Source organism: Panulirus ornatus, chromosome 46, assembly GCF_036320965.1.
Source record: "Panulirus ornatus isolate Po-2019 chromosome 46, ASM3632096v1, whole genome shotgun sequence".
NCBI lineage: Eukaryota > Metazoa > Arthropoda > Malacostraca > Decapoda > Palinuridae > Panulirus > Panulirus ornatus.
Genome location: NC_092269.1, coordinates 30,590,843 through 30,610,842, shown reverse-complemented (window position 1 = coordinate 30,610,842; position 20,000 = coordinate 30,590,843). Strand labels below are relative to the sequence as shown.

The 20,000-nt window shown below is 47.9% G+C and overlaps 1 protein-coding gene across 3 annotated transcripts in view; it reads left to right on the top strand.

Annotated features, from left to right (window-relative positions):
• The window catches only part of LOC139763181 (uncharacterized), a 155,398-nt gene that overhangs the window by 64,201 nt on the left and 71,197 nt on the right, over window positions 1-20,000 (top strand). For all 3 annotated transcript variants that reach the window (XM_071688900.1, XM_071688899.1, XM_071688901.1), the window contains exons 4-5: window positions 6,754-6,918; window positions 9,845-10,009. In XM_071688900.1, coding sequence (XP_071545001.1) covers window positions 6,754-6,918; window positions 9,845-10,009 — 330 coding nt within the window. The remainder of the gene's footprint in view (window positions 1-6,753; window positions 6,919-9,844; window positions 10,010-20,000) is intronic.

Sequence of the window (20,000 nt, the reverse complement as noted above, 5' to 3'; positions counted from 1 at the left end):
GGCCTGACCTGACCTGGCTTGACCTGACCTGGCTTGACCTGACCTGAGCAGCAGAGTTAGAAAATTAATGTTTGATATGTGGGAGATTGTCATGGAAACGCCTAGTGTGACACACACACACACACACACACCACACACACACACACATACACACACACACACACACACACACAAAGGTCCGGACCTGGACGAACTCCAGTTCTGGTCTGCCATACGGAGAGCGAGGTTCAGTGCGAGGTAATGGAGATGGGACACTGTGAAAATTAGGACGCATCTACACGACACGACAGCTTCGTATCTACACAACACGACAGCTCAGCATTTACACGACAGCTTCATATCTACACGACACGACAGCTTCGTATCTGGCGGCATTGTGAAAGAAGTGTGCAAGCAGTCATCTATCTCTCGGCAAATACCAGATCTGCATCAAAAAGTGTATATAGATGGGCGAAAATATCTGGTAAGTTCCTCCCAACACAGACGAGGAGCCAAGTCATTCGCTCTCATGACCTTCCAGCACACACACACACACACATGACCTTCCAGCACACACACACACACATGACCTTCCAGCACACACACACACACACACACACACACACACATGACCTTCCAGCACACACACACACACACACATGACCTTCCAGCACACACACACACACACATGACCTTCCAGCACACACACACACACACATGACCTTCCAGCACACACACACACACATGACCTTCCAGCACACACACACACACACATGACCTTCCAGCACACACACACACACACACACACACACACACACACATGACCTTCCAGCACACACACACACACACACACACACACACACACACACACACACACACACATGACCTTCCAGCACACACACACACACACACACACATGACCTTCCAGCACACACACACACACACACACACACACACACACATGACCTTCCAGCACACACACACACACACACACACACACACACACACACACACATGACCTTCCAGCACACACACACACACACATGACCTTCCAGCACACACACACACACACACACATGACCTTCCAGCACACACACACACACACACACACACACACATGACCTTCCAGCACACACACACACACACACACACACACACACACACACATGACCTTCCAGCACACACACACACACACACACACACACACACACACATGACCTTCCAGCACACACACACACACACACACATGGGAGGCATATGTAGTCGACCGTGAGGGGTCCACAGCAGAGCGGCTGAGATGGTAATTGAGCTGAGAGAGCTGAGGGGTTGAAGGCGATAGCCATCTGTCCATCTTGGAGGAAAAGAGAGAAAAGAGAAGAGAGAAGAGTCAGGGGAGGTGTGGGTGACTTGCTACCAGCGGGTTTTATTTTTTTTTTTTTTTTTGAAGTTGCCTAAATCACCCTGAAGTGCCAGAGTCACGAGAAGCCATTGTTATCACAACTTGGGCCGGAGGAGGATGGTTAAGGAGGTTGTTAAGGTGATGGATGGTTGGGGGTGGTTGGGGGTGGGTGGGGGTGGGGTGTGTGTGGGTGGGGTGTGTGGGGGTGGGGTGGGGGTGGGGTGGGGCTAGGGGACTGCAGCGCCAGCAACGTAACATACACACACACACACGACAGATGGTCAGACTGACAGACACATTCTCTCTCTCTCTCTCTTCCCTCCCCCTCTCTCTCAGGCTTCTCTCTCTCTCTCTCTCTCTCTCTCTCTCTCTCGTTATTCCCACCCTCTCTCTCTGACTCCTCTCTCTCTCTCTCTCTCTCTCTCTCTCTCTCTTTCTTTCGTTATTCCCTCCCCATCTCTCTCTCAGGCTCCCCCCTCTCTCTCTCTCTTCCTTTCTGTATCTCGTTGTTCCTCTCTCTCTCTCTCTCTCTCTCTCTCTCTCTCTCTCTCTCTCTCTCTCTCCCTCAGGTCAACAGAGCCTGTGTACACCTATGCCTCCAGGCCAGGTGTCTGGGTGTCGCTCTCTCCCTCCCGCTACAGGCCTTTCGCCCACTCTCCCAGTCTCTCACTCTGCCTCTCATTGTCTCCTCTTACCTCTCCTTCCTTCCTTCCCCCAGTCTTTCCTGCCTCTCCTGGTCTCTCCCTGCCTCTTTCCTCCCTCTCCCTGCCTCTTTCCTCCCTCTCCCTGCCTCTTTCCTCCCCCTCCCTGCCTCTTTCCTCCCTCTCCATGCCTCTTTCCATCATCTCACTGCCTCTTTTTATTCTTCCTGCCTCTATCCTTCCCCCTCTCTTTCTCTCTCACTACCTCTTCTCTCTCTCTCCTCTCTCTCTCTCTCTCTCTCTCTCTCTCTCTCTCTCTCTCTCTCTCTACCTCTCTCCTCACTCTCCCAATCACACCGAGGCTCTCCTCCCTTCCTTTGCCTCTTCCAGTCAGTCTCTCCCTATTCCATGCCTCTTCCAGCATCTTTCCTTTTGCTTTTCCTTCTCACTACCCTCTCCCACCTTCCTCTCTGCCTCACAGCCTTGCCCTACCCTTTCCCCCTACAGTCATTTCTCAGTCGTTATCAGCTGTGACCTGAAATATGCATGGCAGTGCCAAGCTATATATATATATATATATATATATATATATATATATATATATATATATATATATATATATATATATATATATATATGATATAGCCAATAGGTTACCACAGTTAGAAATAAGATATAATACAGAAGCGGATTCCATACTCGCTCTTTGGCCTCAGTGGCAATCAAAAACAAGAAAAACGCGGATCAATCCAGAGAACGACAACAAAGACCATTCCACCACTCACAAATTGTCGTTAAGAAGAAACAAGAGGGTCTACTCTGAGACCTGAAATGATTACATTTTTTTTATTTTGGTCTGAATATAGCGCAGATTCCGACGATAGTAAACTGATGCTTTCCCAAAAAAAAAATCCAGGTACATTCCACAATATACAAAAAAAAGTAATTCAGCTTCCAGGAAATAACGGGAAATAACGGGAGGGAAGGAGGAGGGAAACAGTATTGTTTTGGTACAACGGGGACGAAATTCGTTCTCATACGATAGTACACTCGTACAACGGGGACGAAATTCGTTCTCATACGATAGTACATTCGTACAACAGGGACGAAATTCGTTCTCATACGATAGTACACTCGTACAACGGGAACGAAATTCGTCCTCATACGATAGTACATTCGTACAACGGGGACGAAATTCGTCCTCATACGATAGTACACTCGTACAACGGGGACGAAATTCGTCCTCATACGATAGTACATTCGTACAACGGGGACGAAATTCGTTCTCATACGATAGTACACTCGTACAACGGGGACGAAATTCGTCCTCATACGATAGTACATTCGTACAACGGGGACGAAATTCGTCCTCATACGATAGTACACTCGTACAACGGGGACGAAATTCGTCCTCATACGATAGTACACTCGTACAACGGGGACGAAATTCGTCCTCATACGGTAGTACATTCGTACAACGGGGACGAAATTCGTCCTCATACGATAGTACATTCGTACAACGGGGACGAAATTCGTCCTCATACGATAGTACACTCGTACAACGGGGACGAAATTCGTCCTCATACGATAGTACACTCGTACAACGGGGACGAAATTCGTTCTCATACGATAGTACACTCGTACAACGGGGACGAAATTCGTTCTCATACGATAGTACACTCGTACAACGGGGACGAAATTCGTCCTCATACGATAGTACATTCGTACAACGGGGACGAAATTCGTCCTCATACGATAGTACACTCGTACAACGGGGACGAAATTCGTCCTCATACGATAGTACACTCGTACAACGGGGACGAAATTCGTCCTCATACGATAGTACATTCGTACAACGGGGACGAAATTCGTTCTCATACGATAGTACACTCGTACAACGGGGACGAAATTCGTTCTCATACGATAGTACATTCGTACAACAGGGACGAAATTCGTTCTCATACGATAGTACACTCGTACAACGGGGACGAAATTCGTTCTCATACGGTAGTACACTCGTACAACGGGGACGAAATTCGTTCTCATACGATAGTACACTCGTACAACGGGGACGAAATTCGTTCTCATACGATAGTACACTCGTACAACGGGGACGAAATTCGTCCTCATACGGTAGTACATTCGTACAACGGGGACGAAATTCGTTCTCATACGATAGTACACTCGTACAACGGGGACGAAATTCGTCCTCATACGGTAGTACTTTCGTACAACGGGGACGAAATTCGTCCTCATACGGTAGTACACTCGTACAACAGGGACGAAATTCGTCCTCATACGATAGTACACTCGTACAACAGGGACGAAATTCGTCCTCATACGATAGTACACTCGTACAACAGGGACGAAATCCGTCCTCATACGATAGTACACTCGTACAACGGGGACGAAATTCGTCCTCATACGATAGTACACTCGATCGTGCGTAGGACGACTCCCATCCACCTCCTGCAGGGGAGGGTGGGGGCCCCATCCCACCAATCCTTGCCCTTTTGCCCATCAGGATGGCCTCTTGCTCGTTACGAGGGCACCTGCCAATTAGGAGAAGGATGGGGGATTGGAGGGATAGTAGAGGAAGGGGGGGGAGGGGGAGGGGGAGAGGGGGTGAGGGGTTAGAGACAGGCCCAGTCCAGCCGATAAACAACACAAGGGGGAAAAAATCTTGACCCCCTCCCTCTCTCCCTCCCTTCCTTCCTTCCTCAGCCTCCTCCACACACACACACAAAGTTGTCCGGAAACAGACTTAATGTTCATTAGGCTCCAGGCCTGGTTGGGGGAGAGAGAGAGAGAGAGAGAGAGAGAGAGAGAGAGAGAGAGAGAGAGAGAGAGAGAGAGAGAGAGAGAGAGAGAGAGGATTTGCGCGCCCTCTGGAAGCGGAGACGGGAAGATGGATCCAGGTCTTGTACTATCATGACCGTTCTCGTTAGACAGATAGACAGATAGACAGATAGACAGACAGATAGACAGACAGAGACAGACAGATAGACAGACAGCTAGATAGATAGACAGATAGTCACAAACACATCATACCCCCCACGTATTCCCTGCGTGGCGTAGAAGGCGAAGCGGGGCGGGAGCAGGGGGGGGGGGGGGCTGGAAATCCTCCCCTCCTGTATTACTTTCCAAAAGAAGGAACAGAGCAAGGAGCCAGGTGAGGATTTTTCCTCTCTAAGGCTCTGCCATCTGTACTTTGCGCTACCTTGCTCATGCGGGAAGTAGCGAGCAAATATGAAACATATATATATATATATATATATATATATATATATATATATATATATATATATATATATATATATATATTGCTGACCACGGGAACGTGGAACGGTTGACACACACCACATCACAATCTTCACATGGAACTGAGCACACACATACACACACCACATCACAATCTTCACATGGAACTGAGCACACACATACACACACCACATCACAACCTTCACATGGAACTGAAGACACACCTTGATTTTCGCTCTATCCTTGGGCGACGGGGCGAATTCTTTATCAAAGAATTACTTCTGGTGTGTCTTGAAGACACACCATCTACGTAGTTTGAGATTGTCAGTCAAGATGTGGGACATTTTTCACGATGCGGAGAGAAACCAAATGCTTCTCTTGCTCAATAATTTCACCTTCCTCGACACTACCATAATGAGACTTGCTTGCATTTTGTATGCACTTGTCAACAGATCAATTCCGGAGAACCCGGGACCCCTGTGCAAGAGGCGGGAATACTTTTGTATGTGCTATGAAGGTGCGCGTTCCTATGCACTCTTTTCGTATACATATACCTCCGCGTTGTACAGTTAGGTTCGGTAAAATGCTATCTGCTGGCTACGTGCGCCTGTTGGGAAATAACCGCTGTAGACCCCGTTGCTCACCAACGTGAGACGAAGTGTATTCGAGTACATAGTATTCGAATACTTATTTCCTATTGGCCAGGCCCATAGCCTAGCGGTTACCATTCCCGCCTCTGGCACAGGGGTCCCGGGTTCGATCCTGGCTGTTGGAGGTTTGTATGATATATATATATATATATATATATATATATATATATATATATATATATATATATATATTTATCCCTGGGGATAGGGGAGAAAGAATACTTCCCACGTATTCCCTGCGTGTCGTAGAAGGCGACTAAAAGGGAAGGGAGCGGGGGGCTGGAAATCCTCCCCTCTCGTTTTTTTTTTTTTTTTTTTTTTTTTTTTTTTTTTTTTCCAAAAGATGGAACAGAGAAGGGGGCCAGGTGAGGGTATTCCCTCAAAGGCCCAGTCCTCTGTTCTTAACGCTACCTCGCTATCGCGGGAAATGGCGAATAGTATGAAAAAAAAAAAAAAAAAAAAATATATATATATATATATATATATATATATATATATATATATATATATATATATACATATTCCTATGAGTCCACGGGGAAAATGAAACATGAAAAGTTCCCAAGTGCACTATCGTGTAATAATCACATCATCAGGGGAGACAGAAGAGAGAAATATAACAGTTAGTTGATATACATCGTAGAGATGAAGCTAGGACGCCATTTGGTAAATATATATACATAAGGAAGTGTCATGTTCGTGTGTAAATCAGTACATGTATATAATCTAGACATAGGCCAAAGGGGACCATCTATTGTCTAGTGTCTACCATACCCGCCACTTGATCTCCCTCTCCTTTACACGTCCTCTCTTCTCTCTACAGGGAAGGGGTGCCTGGACATGACCCCCCCTGCGAACGGCCATAGGACCTACCTCTTCAACAAGGCTCTGGTCAAGTTCGCCTGCGACCCTGGCTACGACCTGGACGGCTCGGCAGCCCTCTACTGCGACGCCATCAACTGGAACGGAACAGCCCCGACCTGCACAGGTACAGCCCCCTCCCCGACCTGCACAGGTACAGCCCCCTGACCTGCACAGGTACAGCCCCCTCCCCGACCTGCACAGGTACAGCCCCCTGACCTGCACAGGTACAGCCCTCCCTGACCTGCACAGGTACAGCCCCCTGACCTGCACAGGTACAGCCCCCTCCCCGACCTGCACAGGTACAGCCCCCTGACCTGCACAGGTACAGCCCCCTCCCCGACCTGCACAGGTACAGCCCCCTGACCTGCACAGGTACAGCCCTCCCTGACCTGCACAGGTACAGCCCCCTCCCTCCCCGACCTGCACAGGTACAGCCCCCCTGACCTGCACAGGTACAGCCCCCTCCCCCTGACCTGCACAGGTACAGCCACCCCCCCGACCTGCACAGGTACAGCCCCCTCCCCCTGACCTGCACAGGTACAGCCACCCCCCCCGACCTGCACAGGTACAGCCCCCTGACCTGCACAGGTACAGCCCTCCCCGACCTGCACAGGTACAGCCCCTCCCCCTGACCTGCACAGGTACAGCCCCTCCCCCTGACCTGCACAGGTACAGCCCTCCCTGACCTGCACAGGTACAGCCCTCCCTGACCTGCACAGGTACAGCCCTCCCTGACCTGCACAGGTACAGCCCCCCCGACCTGCACAGGTAGACCTGACGAACCTCCTCCAAAACCAAGTTAGGAGTCTTGGTGAAGCCAAGGTGGCCGAGGCACCATAGCCTCCAAAAACGAAGCCAATTATGGGACATGATAACCACCGCTCATTAGCGGGTGATTAAAGTAATTAGAATAAACCGTACAGCTCTCACTATACACCTGGAATAAATCCAAGACCGTCTCATCACACACCGGAATAAATCCTGGACTTTTCATCACTTGAGAGTAATCTTAGACATCCCCCCTTCATCATACACCAGAATAAATCGAAGATACTTTACCACACACCAGAATAAACTGTAAACCCTTCACCACACACCAGAATAAATTGTAAACCCTTCACCATACACCAGAATAAATTGTAAACCCTTCACCATACACCAGAATAAACTGTAAACCCTTCACCACACACCAGAATAAATTGTAAACCCTTCACCATACACCAGAATAAACTGTAAACCCTTCACCACACACCAGAATAAATTGTAAACCCTTCACCATACACCAGAATAAATTGTAAACCCTTCACCACACACCAGAATAAATTGTAAACCCTTCACCACACACCAGAATAAATTGTAATCCCTTCACCACACACCAGAATAGATTGTAAACCCTTCACCACACACCAGAATACATTGTATCTCTCTGATCATGCACCAGAAAAAATCGTAGACCCCCTCCTCACCACACACCGGAATAAATCGAACACCTCTCACTACACACCAGAATAAATAATTTTCTCTCAACACATACCACAGTAAATCCAATTATGTCACTGTACTCAACCATATTAGTAGAATACACAGTATGCTTACGAAATACACTCAGAAATGCGTACTGAAACCTAGAATAAACCATATGAGAACGAATAAACCCAACGTTGCTCATAATGAATACGAATAAACCACTCATCACTCCAGAATTAGACCAAAACAAATTGAAATAAACTAAATCAGAGCACACCATAGAATACATCACAACACACTATATATCATAAAAAACAAACACTTAAATTAACCATAATATGCCAGAATAAACCACTCAGATTACCAGGCAGACTAAATAAAACTTAGAACCCTTCCTGAATAAACCCTTACTTCATTTAAATCAAAATCAAAACCCTAGAATAAACCAAACATAATACATCATACGATTTTTTTTTTTTGTAAAATAAGCCACGCAATTTTGAGAGTCTTTCATGCATTGTTAATTTTCTCAAGTGATTAATTATAATTTGGCTTATCATCTGTCATACATAAAATCTGCTTTTAACCACGTCCCATACGGGGGGCGCCGCCCCTTTAATTGGACATTTAGTGTTCTTCTGTGATCATCTCTTTATCTCCTCCATCAATTAATCCCCTTCCTTTTATCTCCTCCATCAATTAATCCCCTTCCTTTTATCTCCTTCATCAATTAATCCCCTTCCTTTTATCTCCTCCATCAATTAATCCCCTTCCTTTTATCTCCTCCATCAATTAATCCCCTTCCTTTTATCACCTCCATCAATTTATCCCCTTCCTTTTATATCTCCTCCATCAATTAATCCCCTTCCTTTTATCTCCTCCATCAATTAATCCCCTTCCTATTATCTCCTCCATCAATTAATCCCCTTCCTTTTATATGTCCTCCATCAATTAATCCCCTTCCTTTTATATATCCTCCATCAATTAATCCCCTTCCTTTTATATGTCCTCCATCAATTAATCCCCTTTCTTTTATATCCTCCATCAATTAATCCTCTTCCTTTTATCTCCTCCATCAATTAATCCCTTCCTTTTATCTCCTCCATCAATTAATCCCTTCCTTTTATCGCCTCCATCAATTAATCCCTTCCTTTTATCTCCTCCATCAATTAATCCCCTTCCTTTTATCTCCTCCATCAATTAATCCCCTTCCGTTTATCTCCTCCATCAATTGATCCCTTCCTTTTATCGCCTCCATCAATTAATCCCTTCCTTTTATCTCCTCCATCAATTAATCCCCTTCCTTTTATCTCCTGCATCAATTAATCGCCTTCCTTTTATCTCCTCCATCAATTAATCCCCTTCCTTTTATCTCCTCCATCAATTAATCCCCTTCCTATTATCTCCTCCATTAATTAATCCCCTTTACTTTTACATCACCTCCATCAATTAATTCCCTTCCTGCATATCACCCTCCCTTCCCCTCTGGGAGAGGAGGTGTGGGGTGTGTGTGTGTGTGCGTGGGTGATCAGCACCACGCCTCACACCAAGCCTCACACCACGCCTTCTGCGTCTGCCTGCAGCCCCGGGGAACCCAGCCCTCTCCTGTGGCTTCGAGACCCCTGACCTGTGTGGGTGGAGGAACGCCCGACATGACAATTTCGACTGGTTGAGGAAGCGAGGACCCAGCCACATCTTCTCCAGCGACGTCGGGCCCAGCGCCGACCACACGCTAGGCACCGTCCTAGGTGAGAGAGAGAGAGAGAGAGAGAGAGAGAGAGAGAGAGAGAGAGAGAGAGAGAGAGTGTGAGAGAGAGAGAGAGAGAGAGAGAGAGAGAGAGAGAGAGAGAGAGAGAGAGAGAGAGAGAGAGAGAGAGAGAGAGAGAGAGAGAGACTTTCTTCTTCCTTCCCCCCTTCTAACAACGTCATTATGATACCATAAACAAACACTCACTCTACTCACTCACTTTCTCCATCTAACGACATATCTCACCCCTCCATTTCTTCCCATTCGTCCTCTCCATCCTTGCCTTGGCTCGATACACCTCTCTCTCTCTCTCTCTCTCTCTCTCTCTCTCTCTCTCTCTCTCTCTCCTTTATCCACCATCACCCAAATTTCTCTTCTCCTCCTGACGCAATCCTTGGCCCGTGTTCCCTCGTCTTCACGGAGCACAACACAACGCCTCACATCTCGCGCCCATCATCAAATCTTCTTTTTCCTTTCTTCTTCTTCTTCTTCTTTTCCCTTTTATGGCTTGTCATCCGCTGGGCTGACTTCGTTAATCTTACGTTTTACTGTACCTCCCATTTCCTTCCCATCACCATAATTCCCGCGTCCCTTGCCGACATGTCCCCCGTTTTCTTGGATGTGGTTCTTGCTGTTTTCTGTTTCATCATATATATATATATATATATATATATATATATATATATATATATATATATATTATCCCTGGGGATAGGGGAGAAAGAATACTTCCCACGTATTCCCTGCGTGTCGTAGAAGGCGACTAAAAGGGGAGGGAGCGGGGGGCTGGAAATCCTCCCCTCTCGTTTTTTTTTTAATTTTCCAAAAGAAGGGACAGAGAATTGGGCCAGGTGAGGGTATTCCCTCAAGGCCCAGTCCTCTGTTCTTAACGCTACCTCGCTAATGCGGGAAATGGCGAATAGTTTGAAAGAAAGAAAAAGATATATATATATATATATATATATATATATATATATATTTTTTTTTTTTTTTCAAACTATTCGCCATTTCCCGCATTAGCGAGGTAGCGTTAAGAACAGAGGACTGGGCCTTTGGGGGAATATCCTCACCTGGCCCCCTTCTTTGTTCCTTCTTTTGGAAAAATAAAAAAAAAAATAGAGAGGGGAGGATTTCCAGCCCCCCGCTCCCTCCCCTTTTAGTCGCCTTCTACGACACGCAGGGAATACGTGGGAAGTATTCTTTCACCCCTATCCCCAGGGATAATATATATATATATATATATATATATATATATATATATATATATATATATATATATATATATATATATATATATATATATATATCACCGATGGCCAAAGTCTGGAAACGGGTCTGAAACATCCCTTTAAGTCTTAACGAGCGAGGGGGGGAGGGGAGGGGTGATAGGACCCCCCTACCCAATGGCGCAATTAAGTGTTTGTGTCATTAGTTTACACCTGTACTGGGAGGCAGGAGGAGGAGAGGGGGGGGGTAAGGATCAGTGGGGGCGCCCCCCCTCCCCCCCTGCCCTGGACGAGAGTCCGGGGTACTGGAGTGGGGGGAAAGGGGGGGAGGGGGGGAGTGGAGAAGTATGAACAGGGTATGAATGTCATCTATCTATCCATCGATCCATCTATTCATCTATCCGGCGTGAATGTGTTCGACCCACACCTGACCACAGGATATTTCTCTCCCTCGTGATCTTCCTCAGTTACCCAGGGTTCGAACCTCGGCACAGGCTGGGGACATAGCAGGGATATTTATCCGTTAATGTCAACCAATAGCCTGAAAATTTTACGGTAATCAATTTTGTAATGTATTTATCTGATGGAGGAGTAGTGTACATAGCTCAAAGACCGGGTGGATGTATCGTAGGCAGGGCGTTAGTATCGTACGCAGGGCGACATTATCGTAGGCAGGGCGTTAGTATCGTAGGCAAGGCGTTAGACTATCGTACCCGAGATGGTCATGTTATTGTACTCCAAAAAGACATAAAACCTGTCGTGGTTAAGAGACAAATACTTCAAACAGTATATCCAGTATACACTCAGTGCAATAACTAGCATACCACTATATCGCATATACCGCTTCACTCCCACTTGGGTATACTGCCTCCAGGGTGATGTGGTAAGGCCGAAACTCAAAGAATAAACTGGAGCAAAACCTCGGCCATGTTGTCTGACGCGAGAGCGACAGTCAACTGAGCGTCCCTCAAGATGGAGAGACGCTCAAATGATCTCCATGACAATTTACGAAGTTCCCGCGCCTTTCATATTTTTTTCCCTCCCCCTCCCCACCTTTTTTTTCCCCTGTTTATCTTTCCCTCTTTGTCTGATGCGAGAAATATGGCGAATATCTTAAGGTGGGACCGTGTTTTTACTGGGATGTGGAGAGCAATGGCTTCCTAGGTTTTAGAATCAAAGAATAATAATGATAACAATACACTTCCTCCACTCCATGTTGGATACATCCCTCAACCTCTCTGTCTATCTATCTCTTTATCTATAGACCTAACCTACCTATCTATTTCCTGTCTATCTACCTATCTATTAACGTATGTATGCATGAATATGTATGAATGTATGCATGTTTGTACGTATCTGCTCAAGTAAATAAGTAATTATATTCTCGTTTAACACGACCCGCTCCACATACCGTCTCAGTAAACATAATAAATAAGTTATACACACACACACACACACACACACACACACCAACGTAATAAACCATGTCTCACTTCAACAGAAAAACAAAACAAGATTATAAAACCTGTCCTCAAACCAAAACTAAACCAGGAGAAGAAGAAAGCCAGCTCTTCTGGACACCACGTAAGTTTTACGAAAGAGACTTTGAAAGTCTTGTCCGGAAATGGAAGCAATAAAACCACAATAAATGTCTTACGTATATATAGAAGAGAGAGAGAAAAAAATGGAAGAAAAGTCCCGCCACTCGTTTTCCTTTCTTTTTTTCCCCCCCTCTTCGGGACAACAGTGTTCTGAGAGAGAGAGAGAGAGAGAGAGAGAGAGAGAGAGAGAGAGAGAGAGAGAGAGAGAGAGAGAGAGAGAATGTTGAAAACCCCTGACAACACTTCGTTGTCTGCCAACCCCTTCGCAAATCTGCCACCTTTACATCTCGTTGGCAAGGCGGTGCTGATGCGAAAGACAAGACATCCCCCCCCCCTCCAACCCATTTTCTATGATGCCGTCACCATCAAACAACATTGACAAGGTCACATTCTTGACCCAGGTCACATTCTTGACTCAGGTTACAATCTTGAACCCAGGTCACACTTTTGACCCAGGTCACAATCTTGACCCAGGTCACATTCATGACCCGGGTCACATTCATGACCAAGGTCACATTCATGATCCAGGTCACATTCATGATCAAGGCCACATTCATGACTCAGGTCACACTCTTGACCCAGGTCACAGTCGGGCTGCCCTGGGTGTGGGGGTGACGGAGGAGGTCAGCGGTCAAGAGGGAGGCACAATGAAGGGTTTGGCGGTAGACGGAAGGCCCTGTGACGCAGGAGAACTAATGTGGCTGTGAGAAGACCTTCCATAACAGGGGGGGAAAAAAGGCAAAAAGGGAAAAAAGGGGGAAAAATCCATACAAAAAGGGAAAAAAGGGGAAAAAATCCATACATTGCTGAGGTGTGTGTGTCTGTGTGTGTGTGTGTGTGTGTGTGCGTGTGTGTGTGAGGAAGAAGACATGAAGGGTAAGGTTAAGTTATGATGAGGGCTTTTCCAATCACACACACTCTCCAGGGGAGAGAGTTTTCCACTGGAAGCAAGAACTGGAGGCTGTGTCATCCAGTGGGAGGGTAAACTATGAAGGATTATAAGTAACAAGTTAGAGGGTACACAAGTTAGGTTAGGTTAGGTTAGGTTAGTGAGTTAGTTAAGGTCAGTAACGAGAGACATATCGTTGGTGTTCAGGTTGAGCTAAACAAGGTGGTGTGAGGCAGGCCAGAAGATGGCATGTGGAAGCTTACAAACTCTCACTGGACCTCCACTTCCACATACGATCCGTAGTTTTACGAAGAATATTAAGTATATATGTACGTAAGAAGCGTCAAGACCCAGTAGTAGAACTGAGGAGGTAGATTAGATACGTGGGAGAAGCCATTAGTAGAACTGATGGAGGTAGATTAGATATGAGATGACTCTAAGTCCTTGGAGCATCTTTGGTAAAGACAAGGGCTTGCATGTAAACACGAGTGAAATGGCACAGTAAGGGCTGCGCCGTGGACGCAAATGGCACAGTAAGAGCTGGGCCCTGGACGCAAATGGCACAGTAAGGGCTGGGCCATGGATGCAAATGGCACAGTAAGGGCTGGGCCATGGATGCAAATGGCACAGTAAGGGCTGGGCCATGGATGCAAATGGCACAGTAAGAGCTGGGCCATGGATGCAAATGGCACAGTAGGGGCTGGGCCATGGACGCAAATGGCACAGTAAGGGCTGGGCCCTGGACGCAAATGGCACAGTAAGGGCTGGGCCATGGACGCAAATGGCACAGTAAGGGCTGGGCCCTGGACGCAAATGGCACAGTAAGGGCTGGGCCATGGACGCAAATAAGTCAAGTGTGCATTTAACACGACTAAGTCATGTAATAAGGTCACTCAGAACCAGGAAGTCAACTTTAGGTCACGGGCTGGACGGGGTGTGGTCGTCAACTGAAGATGGTCAGTTCAGAGATAGTTGATCACCACAGGTGAGGACGTGGGGACGTGGGCGCTGGTGGACAAATCGTATTTTGGGGGATCATAAGCATATGCGACGTGTCGCTGCCAGAAGGATATGTGGCTAGTAAATGGAAACACGCGAATGCAACACCATATAACATAATGAAAGAAATCTCCTCCTTGAATTATTGGCTTAATTACCTGTATTTCTCGTGTGGGCAAAACAGTAATAATAATTAGGGGGACGATTGATGATTAAGATCAATTTCGTATTAAAAGATCATGTCTAACGAGTCTAATAGTGTTATGTAATAGGATTCTTCAGTTAAATGTATTGCTGCGATTTTGAAATGTTTTCAGATGTTACACATTTTGAACACCTGAAAGCTTTGGATAAATTCTAACTTCCATCTATAGTCGTGGGTGGTGGGGAGGAGCCTTCTGCTGTACTGTCCTGTCTCCATCTATAATGGTGGGTGGTGGTGGGGAGGAGGAGCCTTCTGCTGTACTGTCCTGTCTCCATCTATAATGGTGGGTGGTGGGGGAGGAGGAGCCTTCTGCTGTACTGTCCTGTCTCCATCTATAATGGTGGGTGGTGGTGGGGGAGGAGGAGCCTTCTGCTGTACTGTCCTGTCTCCATCTATAATGGTGGGTGGTGGTGGGGAGGAGGAGCCTTCTGCTGTACTGTCCTGTCTCCATCTATAATGGTGGGTGGTGGTGGAGGAGGAGGAGCCTTCTGCTGTACTGTCCTGTCTCCATCTATAATGGTGGGTGGTGGTGGGGAGGAGGAGCCTTCTGCTGTACTGTCCTGTCTCCATCTATAATGGTGGGTGGTGGGGGAGGAGGAGCCTTCTGCTGTACTGTCCTGTCTCCATCTATAATGGTGGGTGGTGGTGGGGGAGGAGGAGCCTTCTGCTGTACTGTCCTGTCTCCATCTATAATGGTGGGTGGTGGTGGGGAGGAGGAGCCTTCTGCTGTACTGTCCTGTCTCCATCTATAGTGGTGGGTGGTGGTGGGGGAGGAGGAGCCTTCTGCTGTACTGTCCTGTCTCCATCTATAATGGTGGGTGGTGGTGGGGAGGAGGAGCCTTCTGCTGTACTGTCCTGTCTCCATCTATAGTGGTGGGTGGTGGTGGGGGAAGAGCCTTCTGCTGTACTGTCCTGTCTCCATCTATAATGGTGGGTGGTGGTGGGGGAGGAGGAGCCTTCTGCTGTACTGTCCTGTCTCCATCTATAGTGGTGGGTGGTGGTGGGGGAGGAGCCTTCTGCTGTACTGTCCTGTCTCCATCTATAGTGGTGGGTGGTGGTGGGGGAGGAGCCTTCTGCTGTACTGTCCTGTCTCCATCTATAATGGTGGGTGGTGGTGGGGGAGGAGGAGCCTTCTGCTGTACTGTCCTGTCTCCATCTATAGTGGTGGGTGGTGGTGGGGAGGAGGAGCCTTCTGCTGTACTGTCCTCTCTCCATCTATAATGGTGGGTGGTGGTGGGGAGGAGGAGCCTTCTGCTGTACTGTCCTCTCTCCATCTATAATGGTGGGTGGTGGTGGGGAGGAGGAGCCTTCTGCTGTACTGTCCTGTCTCCATCTATAGTGGTGGGTGGTGGTGGGGGAGGAGCCTTCTGCTGTACTGTCCTGTCTCCATCTATAATGGTGGGTGGTGGTGGGGGGAGGAGGAGCCTTCTGCTGTACTGTCCTGTCTCCATCTATAGTGGTGGGTGGTGGTGGGGGAGGAGCCTTCTGCTGTACTGTCCTGTCTCCATCTATAGTGGTGGGTGGTGGTGGAGGAGGAGGAGCCTTCTGCTGTACTGTCCTGTCTCCATCTATAGTGGTGGGTGGTGGTGGGGGAGGAGCCTTCTGCTGTACTGTCCTGTCTCCATCTATAGTGGTGGGTGGTGGTCGAGGAGGAGGAGCCTTCTGCTGTACTGTCCTGTCTCCATCTATAGTGGTGGGTGGTGGTGGTGGAGGAGGAGCCTTCTGCTGTACTGTCCTGTCTCCATCTATAATGGTGGGTGGTGGTGGGGGAGGAGGAGCCTTCTGCTGTACTGTCCTGTCTCCATCTATAGTGGTGGGTGGTGGTGGTGGAGGAGGAGCCTTCTGCTGTACTGTCCTGTCTCCATCTATAGTGGTGGGTGATGGTGGGGGAGGAGGAGCCTTCTGCTGTACTGTCCTGTCTCCATCTATAGTGGTGGGTGGTGGTGGTGGAGGAGGAGCCTTCTGCTGTACTGTCCTGTCTCCATCTATAGTGGTGGGTGATGGTGGGGGAGGAGGAGCCTTCTGCTGTACTGTCCTGTCTCCATCTATAGTGGTGGGTGGTGGTGGGGAGGAGGAGCCTTCTGCTGTACTGTCCTGTCTCCATCTATAGTGGTGGGTGGTGGTGGGGAGGAGGAGCCTTCTGCTGTACTGTCCTGTCTCCATCTATAGTGGTGGGTGGTGGTGGGGAGGAGGAGCCTTCTGCTGTACTGTCCTGTCTCCATCTATCTACATTAGGGATTTCTGTCACTACTGCTGTTTCCTGGCATAGACCATCACTCCACATAGACCATCAGTTCTTCCATGGTCTGTGTTTCCTATAGACTACCAAGGGCCTCTGGCCCAATTTACCACCACCACCACCACCACCATCACCGCTAGTTTTCCATTCCCTCTCCCTCCATCACCATCCCACCCTCTTCATCAACGCTCCATCACCTCGTCCTCCCCATCACCACCCGCCCTACCCATCACCACCCACACCAACCACAGAAGAAACACCAGGTATGGCCTCCCTCCTTCCCCAAGCCCAAACTTCGACACACATGTCACCTCTTTGTCATGAGGCCGTCTGGTTAAGGGTGTCACACTGACACCCTTCATGACACCCTCCTGACACCCTGGAGCATGCCAGCCACCAGTGTGTCACATGGGGGAAACCACAGCCCCCAGGGACGTGTGTGTCATGTGGCCTATCCTCACACTTGTACTGTCCAGGGAGGGAGTTTTATACCCACTGGGGGTCTAACCCCTCTATATCCAGACCTATCCACCCACATCCTAAATCTACATTTCGTGTCTATTATCAACGACCAGGCGAGACACACACACACACACACTATCCATTTCCGCGGCTCGTTACTCAAAAGGAACAATCGACCATCGATCCATCTCTGCTTCCTCTCTATCCCTCTATCCTCTTATATACATTTCCTCTCTATCCGCTTCTATATCCTCACATGGACATGATTCCACTTTTTTCCCCCCCCAAGTGTGTGTTTTCTTGACGTGTGGAAACACCAGTTGGTGACGTCGTCTTCGGGGGAGACATACGAAGAGTTCTGTCATCCTGGGGTTTGTTGTGATCTCTGGTTGTGAGGCTCGCTGTCGGGGGAGGGGGGGAGGAAGCTTCCGTATCTCATCCCCCTCCAAGTGTTGGAGGCTTCCGTATTTTCTTCCTCCCAGTGTTGGAGGCTTACGTATCTCCCCACCACCTCCCAGTGTTGGAGGCTTCCGTATCTCCCCACCCTCCCAGCGTTGGAGGTTTCCGCATCTCCCCACCTCCCAGTGTTGGAGGCTTCCGTATCTCCCCACCCTCCCAGCGTTGGAGGTTTCCGTATCTCCCCACCTCCCAGTGTTGGAGGCTTCCGCATCTCCCCACCTCCCAGTGTTGGAGGCTTCTGTATCTCCCCACCTCCCAGTGTTGGAGGCTTCCGTATCTCCCCACCTCCCAGTGTTGGAGGCTTCCGTATCTCCCCACCTCCCAGTGTTGGAGGCTTCCGTATCTCCCCACCTCCCAGTGTTGGAGGCTTCCGTACATGTCGACCCGCCTGGCAATCCTTCCTTTGATCTTTTTAGATTTTGATGTCAGAATGCATCAAGTGATTATGTTCTCCATCAAAAGTTCCCTTTGAACAAAGATTACTTTTCTGCTTTATCTTTCTCCCTCGTTATTACACTCGCTTCTCCACTCCATTTCCTGTTGCATTTGGAAAGGTACCTTTCCCGGAATTCCCGTGTGGTACATGACGTGTGGTACCAGACATGTGTGGTACCTGATATGTGTGGTACCTGATATGTGTGGTACCTGACATGTGTGGTACCTGACATGTGTGGTACCTGACATGTGTGGTACCTGATATGTGTGGTACCTGACATGTGTGGTACCTGATATGTGTGGTACCTGATATGTGTGGTACCTGATGCGTGTGGTACCTGACATGTGTGGTACCTGATATGTGTGGTACCTGACATGTGTGGTACCTGACATGTGTGGTACCTGATATGTGTGGTACCTGACATGTGTGGTACCTGATATGTGTGGTACCTGATATGTGTGGTACCTGATGCGTGTGGTACCTGACATGTGTGGTACCTGATATGTGTGGTACCTGACATGTGTGGTACCTGATATGTGTGGTACCTGACTTGTTTGGTACCTGATATGTGTGGTACCTGATATGTGTGGTACCTGATATGTGTGGTACCTGACATGTGTGGTACCTGACATGTGTGGTACATGATATGTGTGGTACCTGATATGTGTGGTACCTGATATGTGTGGTACCTGACATATGTGGTACCTGATATGTGTGGTACCTGATATGTGTGGTACCTGACATGTGTGGTACCTGATATGTGTGGTACCTGACATGTGTGGTACCTGATATGTGTCGTACCTGACATGTGTGGTACCTGATATGTGTCGTACCTGACATGTGTGGTACCTGACTTGTTTGGTACCTGATATGTGTGGTACCTGATATGTGTGGTACCTGTCATGTGTGGTACCTGATATGTGTGGTACCTGATATGTGTGGTACCTGATATGTGTGGTACCTGATATGTGTGGTACCTGACTTGTTTGGTACCTAATATGTGTGGTACCTGATATGTGTGGTACCTGATATGTGTGGTACCTGATATGTGTCGTACCTGACATGTGTGGTACCTGATATGTGTCGTACCTGACATGTGTGGTACCTGACTTGTTTGGTACCTGATATGTGTGGTACCTAATATGTGTGGTACCTGATATGTGTGGTACCTGACATGTGTGGTACCTGATATGTGTGGTACCTGACATGTGTGGTACCTGATATGTGTGGTACTTGATATGTGTGGTACCTGATATGTGTGGTACCTGATATGTGTGGTACCTGACTTGCTTGGTACCAACTGCTCTATGTATCGTACCATTGCTCTATCTATCGTACCCTTCCTCCGTCTATTGTACCACTGCTACATCTATCGCACCATTGTATCTATGGACCGTAACCAATGCCCCATCTATCGCACCATGGCTCTACACATAGAACAATCGCTTTGTCTATCGTGCCACCGCTGTATCTATC